A 10,966-nucleotide genomic window follows, 5' to 3' on the forward strand; every position below is an offset into this window, starting at 1 on the left:
CTTGCTGACTATTGCCAGTCACCTGGGGCGAACCAAGAGGGATTGGCATGATTCGCCTTTTTTTTTTTGTGTGTGTGTGTGTGGGGGGGGGGGGGACCACTTCACCAGGCTGGCACCCTGTTCTTTGCGATGAATAAATAAAGTAGGGTCTTTTACGTGAGTGAGTCGTGAGTAAGTTACATATCAATGTCCTATCCGAGAGAGAAAGAGAGAGTATAAGTTTGCCTCTTACAGAAAGGGGACGGGATAATTACACACAACATTGCTCACCTATAGAATCGAATGGAATCAGAGCCGAGTCGTTTGGATTGGGAAGCAGACGCGCTGCCGACTGAGTAAAAAAAAAAGAAGACAAAAAAAAAAAAATGACCGCCCTTCCGTGTAGAAGGTGCTGCTATTTAGAAGTGGAAAGTACTACCTCTTTTTTTTTTCTCTCTTTTTTTTGTGTAGCTGCATGATCTAACAAAGAAACGCATACCCGTATAAATATGTCCATGTCATAAGAAAGAAACTGCCTCAGTTATAACTACGGCATGATCTACCAGTATCTCATACATAGCATTACGACTTCCTATACTGATATGAACATGCCTGAGCTATACCTCTAACAGAGAATCATAGAATGTGTCGCAAACAAGTTTAGTGTTAAATGCGACGTGTGAAGGGGAAAAAAGGATCAGCACAAACTTCCAGTGCTCTACAACACCAGCTAGAAATTCATTTAGGCCAATACAGTGCTATATAGTGTTACCTAGTTCTTCTCTTTCTCTTCGTCGTCGTGCTTTGATAGATTTAGACGGTATTATGGGTCAAAGTGCATCCTCGTTTGAAGGCAGATGGATTTTTGTGGACGGAGAGAACTACGAGGAATACCTGCAGGATCTTAGTGTGTCTCCAAGCATGATAGCCGTGTACACCAGCCACCCGCCTTACCTGCTCATTGAGACCAGCGGGAAGAACGTGACGGTACGATCTTGGAAGGAAGGGACAGAACCAAAAGAGATGAATTTTACCATTGGTCAGCCATTCTTGTACAGGTATGATTTGTGAGATTTTAAAGATCGTAACCTTAACAACCGCAAGAATGACAACAGCAAGACTCGAGGTTCCTAAGATTCGAGTGGTTTATTGTGAGTGAATGTGTGTGTGTGTGTGTGTGTGTTTGTTTGTTTGTTTGTGGGGGCAATGTTCCTTCAGTAAAGAAAACATATGCAGAATTATAAGAAACCATAATGATATCCTCGAGGTCATTATACCAGTCAAACAAACTGCTTATTGATAACGGTCCCCTCCACCTGTACTCTAAAAATAATATGAAATGCATAACCTATGTTTGTATGAATATTCGCGTAACTATATATATTTATTTCTTTTAAATACTCCGTAAGTACTCTTGTTTGTATATTGATGCTTGGTATAATATAATGATCTGATAATGACATAATGATATAATGATATAAAATGGTATGATATAATGATATAATGGTACCATAATGAAACAAACACAGTAAAACATGCACAAGATGAGTCGTCACACGCGCATACGCTGTGGCAAGCTCCGAGAGATTTAATGTTAGTCGTTTCGACTCCTGATGGTATCTTGCATCTTTGATCGTTGTTATCCGGGGACCAGAATTCAGACTGTCCAAGGGGTATATATTGAGATATGTGGAGATTCCGCAAAGGGTTGGCTGAGTTAAAATGCAGGAGGAAGTAACTGCGCCATTCTCATTTCTTTCGCCAAGGATTGTTTGTGTGTGGGCAGAGCTATCTAGTCACATGTTGAAGCACACACTCTTGCTCTGGATTCGACAAGGGAGCAAAAAACACACCTTGACTGTAGAAGAAAAACACCAAACACTGTTCGACATGATCAAAGTTCTGTAAGTTTCCGGTATGGCAGACCAGAAATAAACGACATTGGGGACTCACGTTTTTGCTGTCGCCTTGAATAATTATTTCTCCCCCATAGTTCCATATTACCGGTTAAAAATCATGCCGATGGCTTCTAATAATGTGCAAACCTCATTGAGCTCAAGGAAGCAAGCCCAGGGGCCCGTTTCATAAAACTTGTCATCAGTGACAAATTGTCATATATGTGACAAGCTTCTGAAGTCCTTGCATCTAATTAGCTGAGAGCAAATTTGTCATAGAAATGTAGCAGTTATCACTGATGACAAGTTTTATGAAACGGGCCCCAGATAGATACATTTTGTACGTGATTCCGCGCGGTTATACACATTTCAGGGAAAAGAAGTTGTGCCTTAGCTTTTCCTTATGAAAGACTCCCATTCTCCCCTTTCCAGTTGAGTGTAATAAACAGAGTAAAATTATGAAGGAAAAGTGGTAAAACTGTCACTAGAACTAAACCTAGAAAGAAAGCTATCGGACTGTATAGGGTTTCGTATAATTATTTTCCGTGTCATTTTTGTCACAACCATGTGTATGAAAGAATACGAAGGTACGTGAGAATGTCAGCTTTACAAATTTAACATTAACCTGTCAAACTTTTCTCTTAAAGTAATTATACCCCCGCATGATACACGAAGTGTACAAGGGGGTATATAGGAATCAGCGTGTGGTCGGTCGGTCGGTCGGTCGGACGGTCCGTTGCAAATCTTGCGTCGCGAACTACTACAGTTTTGAAGCAATTTTGATGAAACTTGGGGTACATGATGACATTGAGGTGTAGATGTGCAAGACATGTTTTATATGTTTGTCGGAAAAAGTGTTATCATGGTAACCACAATTTTCCCAAAAGCTAATGGGGTGAACCACTTCCACAGTATTTAAGCACTTTATTTCAAATTTGGTATGTATACTGATCTATATACGTGTAGTTATGGAAGACACGCTTTGTGTTTGTACCCGACAAGGCGTTGCCATGGTAACGGCATATTTTCTTGAAAATCTTGTGGAGTGAACTACTCTCACAATTTTGAAGCAATTGAACTCAGATTTGGTGTACATGATGACATTGAGGTGTAAATGTGTAGACCTTCTTTCTTATGTTTGTCGGAGAAAGCGTGGCCATGGTAACCACAATTTTCCCCAAACCCTGTGGAGTGAACTGAAGCAGTGCAACTGAATGACAAATTGCCCTACATCGACGTAAATAAGCACTGAATTGATCAGTGTTTAATCCTATAAAGACCAAGCTATTTGACCCCTTCCAGGCGCAAAGGGGGGGGGGGGGGGGCACATTGTGCCCCCTATATAACCTCTTTATTAATGATTTATGACAGTCATAGTTGGCACATGGGTAGAGCAACTCATACCCTACATGAACCAACAATTGAAATTTCTCAAGGTCATCCATTGAGGGCGCTATTTACCAAAATATAAAGAAATACTTAGGAAATACGCTAAAATCATGTTTTTTCTTTTTACTTATTTATCCCCGGTATATATGTTTTAATTTTATATCAATCATTTTCATATTCTCCACAAAGGAAAAGGAAGTCAACCTTCACTATTAGTTATGAATGAAATTTCTCAAGTCAACATGTGGGGGCGCTATTCATTACAATTATAAAGAAATACAACCTATGATGTATTGCTTGGAACGGGTACATATAATGGTATCACATTTCATATTTCCAAAATATTGAATTTTGTGTTTGCAAATTGATAATATGATAAACAAATGATATTAGAGGCAAAGTTTGTGTCACGATAACACAAAATAAAAGGTTAGTCTTTGAAAAATGCTGTATTTTCGATTATTTCTATCATATTTTGTTTAATACCAATGTCATATAATAAATGGAGGAAATAATAAGAAGACCGTTTCAGGGTAATTCACAACCATAATTACTTCACATTTTGGTCCTTCAGCAAATTACAGCCAAGAAAACCCCCATTTCATCCATTATTATGTTGTTAACTGAAATTGAAACAGAAAATCATGCAAAATCCGACGAACATGGTTGTCAGTTTACGGTTGCCATGGCAACCAGCAATATCGGACATAGCTAAATTATACATCAAAATGTTTGCAATAAGATTTTAGGAAACTTTTGGTTGAAATCGGGTAAAGGGTGTGGGAGTGGCAAACGAAAATATGGTGGGGGGCACATTAGTGCCCCCCTTGGGCCTTTATAGGGTTAATAGTAGATTCGAACCTACGACCTCCTGATCACCGGACAGGCGTCATCTCCACTATAGACCACCGAGCCTTTGTCCGACAGCAAGTGTTGGTTCTAATCCTTATAACATGCAGCGGGTACTGCGTAATTATTCAAATTCATGAAATTCTTCCGTCGAGATGTTTTTTCATTGTAACTGATTGACAAATTGCCCTACATCGACGTAAATAATTTCAGTTCGTGATTATTTACGTCGATATAGGGCAATTTGCCATGCAGTTGCAATGAAAAAAAAAAAAACCAAACATCTAGACGAAGAATTTCATGAATTTGAAAGAACTGAAGCAATTGAACTCAAATCTGGTGTACATAATGACATTGAGGTGTAAATGAGCAAGACATGTTTTTGTGTGTGTATGTGTTTGTCGGAGAAAGCGTTGCCATGGTAACCATAATTTTCCAAAAAAAATAACCTTGTGAAGCGAACTACTTCCACAGTGTTCAAGCAATTTATTTCAAATTTGGTATGTATAATGATCTACAGGTGTAGTTATGCAAGACATACTTTGTGTTTGTACCGACAAGGCGTTGCCATGGTAACAGTATATCTTCTTGAAAATCTTGCGGAGTGAACTGCTTCCACAATTGTGAAGAAGTCAAACTCAAAAGATACTAACAAGGTACTACACACACACACACACACACACACACACACACACACACACACAATCAAACCCTGGTTCAATTCTTTTTCATAGGAATCTGGGTTGCGGGAGCGGGTCTTTTAATCACCGTTAGTGATATTTCTAGTTATACCGGGAAGAAAACAAACAACAACAATCTTTCACAACAAATCTTAGTAGTGAACCTACGTTTCGTTGTGATAACCTGGTGATAATAACTTACTAGGGAAAGAGGTTTTCCCTCAATCATCCCCCCCCCAAAAAAAAAAAAGAAAAGCCCCATAAAACATATGAGTTTGATATTTTTGTGCGCAATCTCGTACACAAGTCTCGATGTTGGCCAAAAGATTCCAGTGATCCATAGACCGAGAGGAGGAAAGAGCTATCCCCCTCAACAACACCGCAAAAGGAAACAATTCCTCACTAATATTGATACTCACCACTCTCATCATCAGTTTTGTGTAAAAGGATATGATCTGCCTACAGTGTTACTGTCAAATGTGCGGTCTCTACATAATAAGTTGGATGATCTCACGATTGTGGCCACATATAATAATGCAGATGTTATCGCCCTGACAGAGACATGGTTTGACCCACTGACACCTCTTGAGCAATATTCCTTACCTGACTGCTCTCTCTTCTCTAATCACCGGAGTGGACGACCTGGAGGTGGAGTAGCAATATACGCTAAGCACCATCTTAAACCAAGTCTTCTGTCTGTCAAAATACCAGATAACATTGAAACTATATGGTTACATCTGAGACCGCCACGTTTACCTCGGCAGTTATCTAGTCTCATCGTCTGTGTCGTATACTACCCCCCTCGCCACCCGTATGCTGAACAATATATTGATCATTTGATATCTACAAGTGATGCACTGATGTTACAGTATCCTGAAGCGGGAATATCATTCATGGGGGATTTCAACGATTTGAATCTTGAAATGATCCTCGCTAATAACAAATTTACCCAAGTAGTGATGGAACCCACCAGAGGAAACAATGTTTTGGATAAGATCGTGACTAATCATGCCAATCTTTACTCTCATGTTCAAGTTATCTCTCCTATTGCTGCCAGCGATCATAATTGTGTCCTTTGGATCCCAGCCAACCGATCACGTCCACAAAATACAACAAAGAAAAGAGTCGTACGTCCCCTAAAAGATAGTGGATTGAGGTCTTTTGGAGATTGGATTACTCACCATACTTGGGAAGAACTTGCGCAGATTAATGATCTTTCCAAAAAGTGTGATGTGCTCTTGGAAAACATTCGCTCTCGTCTTGACACTTACCTTCCAACAAAGACCATCCGGCTGCACAAATTAGATAAACCATGGGTTACCGCTAAAGTCAAAACTCTTATACGTCGCAGGCAGATAGCTTTTGCTAGTAAACAATTATCTCTGTGGCGCCATCTAAGAAACAAAACACTACGAGAAATAACAAAAGCAAAAAATCGTTATTACAACACCAGAATTCGCGATCTGAAGGCAAGAGATCCTGCATCATGGTATAGACAAATAAAACTCATCACACATGGTGCGCAAAATGATACTACCATCCACATTCCAGACAATGATACAGCTGATGACGTGTCAATTGCCAATTATATCAATGAATATTTCTGTTCGATAGCAGCTGACTTACCTTCACTGGACAGAAGCAGGTTACCAGCCTTCCTTCCAGCCCAACATCAGTGTCCTATAGTACGGCCTTGGGAGGTGTATAAAATCTTGAGCACATTAAACCAGGGAAAGGCGAGCATTACAGGAGACCTACCTGTACGGATCCTGAGAGAATTCGCTTGTGAATTAGCTTCTCCCCTTGCTGATATTTTGAATGCTTCTTTCCGAAAGGGTGTAGTACCATATCAGTGGAAATGTGCTGAAATAGTTCCGATCCCCAAGTGTGTATCCCCCACTGTACAGGATTTGCGCCCGATAGCTCTCACGAGTTACTTTGCAAAAACTGCGGAATCGTTCATTGCTAAATGGTTAGTTGAAGACATAGCTCAGCATATTGATCCCAACCAGTACGGAAATCGGAAAGGCCTGTCAACAAATCACTACCTCATCCAGTTGCTTCACCAAATACTGACAAATGCTGAAAATTCAAAGGCGATATCAACGATTGTTTTGACCGATTTTTCTAAAGCATTCGATAACATAGACCATAACATCCTCGTACAGAAGTTGCTTGACATGAGTGTAAGACCCTGCCTTGTTTCTTGGATCGTGAGTTTTCTTGAATTTCGTTCTCAGTGTGTTAAGTACCATGGAAAGCTATCGGACTGGAAAAACATAAATGCAGGTGTCCCCCAGGGCACTAAACTTGGGCCAATTTTATTTCTGATAATGACCAAGTAATAGTGAGAATTTCACTGATCTTATCAGTTTTTGAGCCATAATTTTTATGATTGTTATAGCAGAGACGGGTAGATTTCGCTTTTCTTTTCTTTTAATTTCGGATATTGTTTTGTTATAAAGAAAAACAATGAGTGTGGATTGAGTTGATCTCTTTTTCATTTCAGATTTTGATTTGAGATATAGTTTTTTTTTTTCTGATGGATGTAGTTTTTTGATATGTAGGCCTAAAAGATATACATGTTTTATTTACGTTGAAGGATGAGCTGTCATGATGATAACAATTGTTTAAAAGAAAAGAAAGAAATATTGTTTATTTTATTGAAATTTGGCACACGTGATTAATGTGATGTGTAGGTGTGATTTTTTTTTTTTAAAAAATCAAAATCAATATATGTAGATGAAATAGTAATGGAAATTTTTTAATGACTAGTTGTGTAATGATATGTTGACAGTGAATTTTTTCCCTTTTCCTCATTTTTTTTTCTTTTCTTTTTGAAAAAGTAATCTGAGTATTGATGGGCTGGTACCCTCACTGATTTTATTATCAGTTGTAATAGTAATGATTTTTTTTTTTTATTCAGTGTTGAGCAGTGTTGCCATGTTGACAGGATATTTTTTTATCTCCTTTTTCTTCTCGTTTTTGTAAAAGCAATTTCAGAATTGATTGGGCTGGTACCCTCATAGATTGATCACTTCTTGTGATTTACCACATGTGACCACTGTAATATATGTTCTTTTTTATGTCATGTCCTTATATCATTGTTTGTACAGAGCACCGAAATAATCTGTCTATTTTTATAACTATGATTGTAAAACATGTGCAATTCAGCCTTTGGCTGCCAGACATGATTTCTAATAAAACCTGTTCAATTCAATTCAATTCAATTCAAATTTGGGCAGTTCTGAAGATGACTATCATGACTATATTGCTCAATCAAATCAATCATTTCAATCTTATTTCATGTCCGATCTTAAATGAAACTTTACTATTCTGTTTAATTGCTTGTGTTTGTTTTGTTTTTCAATCTCGATGTCTAAGTTACTATAACACAAAGAGGCATGAATGTAACGCGTACAAAGATAATGCGACCAGATTTTCTTTAGTTGTCCTTTTACATGTCATTACGTTCATTGCTGTAGTGCGCTCAAATTTGCATAGATCTATTTCTTTGCTCTCCCCGTAAGCTATCAGGACCTGGAGAGAAAATAAACGGCAACACCAAACAAGCATTCATGTTTACTGTAAAATAAAATGGAAAAAATAGCAATACGTCAGCAGCTAAAAACTCGGAGGACTGTCGAAGAAGACATGACCATTGGAGAATTAGTATGTCACGCGAAATTGCATACACAGGACTGAGACGCAGCTCACGCAAATCGCTTCATTGTAAAGTGATCGAAATGATTCTTAATCTTAGATTTTTTTTTTTTTTTTGAGAGAGAGAGAGAGACATGCATTTCAATGCCTCTGCTCAATATCCTGAGTGGAAAGTGAAAACTTATTTGTTCCAGAAGTAAGGCCTCCACTGCTAGTGATCTGACAAGTGTAAAGTCATTTTTTATTTGTTTTGCTTGTTCTTTCTCTGTTTTGTTTTGTAAATACTGTTTTGTTTTGTAAATACTGTTTCGTAAATACTGTTTTGTTTTGTAAATACAAAATACTTTTGTATTTTGTTACAATTGTTGAAGCGCTTTGTGTCTGTTTAGAAAAAGCGCTATATAAATATTGGTTATCATTATTATTAAAGGGATATTTTGTCTCATCCTCGAAATCAGACGAAATTTGATTCCTCTATCTGAATTAAGAGCGGGGGGGGGGGGGGGTTACTCAATGTGGTCCGTTGCGCACACTTGGCTACCGAGGATCGCTCGCTAGCGGCGTGACGGTGAAGGCCACTCGTGCAAAGAGCTGATGTCGGGACAATACTTACTTAGCAATATTCCTGATGACGTCATAAAATATCCGATTGCCCGCAAACTTTCACTTAACTGTTAGTTTGATACTCAACTAATCGTCTGCTCTAAAGAGGGAAATTCCCCTCTAATGATTTACTACAGTATTCTCGTTTCCATTTATTGTCAAATAGGGAAACCCCAAAAGAATTTGCTATTCTCCTATTTGAACGGAATCCAAATAATAGTAATAATGATGATGATGATAATAATGATAATAATAATAATAATAATAATAATAATAATAATAATAATAATAATAATAATAATAATAATAATAATAATAATAATCAATAATAATAATGATAATAATAATAATAATAATAATAATAATAATAATAATAATAATAATAATAATAATAATAATAATAATGTTTGGGTATCATAGAGGGCTATTGTACTTCACGTGACGAATAATAATAAAGATCCAAAAATGCGTATATTTTTTAGAATACGTTTCTATACGGTGCTACACATAATCTTAGCTCTTGTGACAAAAACTGTACCATGTGATATATACCAACACTGCGAATATAAATTTGCATTGCCAAAATGTAGTAAACCTTTTATTGGGCAGTCTAAAAAACCTGGAAATTTAGGAACGAGCTCCTTTCGAGACTGATTTTTTTTTTTTTTTTTGTATCTCAAACTGTCAAAGATTGTCATTTTCAAAATACAAATCGACAAAATAACTGCCTCGACCATCGATGTATTTTGCCTTCCAGTATCATTATGAAGAAGGCTTAAGTTGGCCGAGAGACGGAGCCCTTGGGGAAAGTTTTGATATTTATGAGATACATGTTATTTGTACTAGTTTGATCGGCCTGATACGCTGCCTAATTGGGTCCTACTTATTAGCGAGGAAAAGACAGAGTGGCAGAAAAAAATTTAAAACGTCGCTTCCAATCGCTGGAGGCGTCCCGAGTTGAGTAGTCATTATCTGGATACTAAAAAGGCCCTACTTTGTGTATTTCGATGTCTTCCTTACAGGCGTAAAGCAAACACATTCACAAACACACACACACACACACACACACACACACACACACACACACACACACACACACACACACACATATTCTCTCTCTCTCTCTCTCCCTCTCTATTTCTCTCTTCCTGTCTTTCTGTCTGTCCTTCTGTCTGTTTATCGATTTTCCGTATACGAGTTCTCCGACGAAGCTTGTGTTATAACATTCCTTTGTGGGATATAAAGTGATTGAAATATTTCCCCCGTCACCCTCACACACACCACACCACACACACACACACACACACACACACACACACACACACGCACACACACACACACACACACACGCACACACACACACACACACACACACACACAACATGACTTTATATATCTGTATCTCTTCTTTTTTTTCTCACAGAGACATCTCCCCTCTCTCTTCCTCCCTGATTCTTTCTAGTGCCCATGGCTTTAAAGAGGTCAAGATACCCGAAATTGTCGACGACACGCTGGTGGTTCGAGCCGTCGAGACAGAAGTGGAAGGATCGCCGAAGTGGTCCAACATGGCGGCCGTCGAAGCTGGATACCTCATCCAGACATATACGAGTCTCAAGAACAGCGTCACGTGTCGACGACGGTTTCGCGCGGCGAGTAAAGAAGAGTGGGATGCCTTCGTACGCCAGAATGAATAACTGAGAGGATGAAAGGGGGAATGATCAGCCTCTGCTCAATCGGATCCGTTTTAATAATCTTGTCCTACTTTCACGCGGATAACTTAATATTCCACACCGACGGACGCAAACGAAATGAAAATCCGAGTCCAGTAATAGCCATGAGAATGCGTTGTCGTGGTTGTACCGAAACAAAAGAAGACGCTCAGCTAGTGGCCTCTCAGATTCCTCTTCC

General features: G+C 38.5%; 1 protein-coding gene across 1 annotated transcript; it reads left to right on the plus strand.

Annotated features, from left to right (window-relative positions):
* The first annotated feature begins 804 nt into the window (after positions 1–804).
* LOC140230578 (fatty acid-binding protein 12-like) lies at positions 805–10,752 on the plus strand. Its single transcript, XM_072310720.1, has 2 exons — positions 805–1,037; positions 10,521–10,752. The coding sequence occupies exons 1-2, from the start codon at positions 805–807 to the stop codon at positions 10,750–10,752; spliced, it is 465 nt and encodes a 154-aa protein (XP_072166821.1).
* The last annotated feature ends 214 nt before the right edge of the window (positions 10,753–10,966 follow it).

The sequence above is a fragment of the Diadema setosum genome, chromosome 7 (assembly GCF_964275005.1).
Source record: "Diadema setosum chromosome 7, eeDiaSeto1, whole genome shotgun sequence".
Taxonomy (NCBI): domain Eukaryota; kingdom Metazoa; phylum Echinodermata; class Echinoidea; order Diadematoida; family Diadematidae; genus Diadema; species Diadema setosum.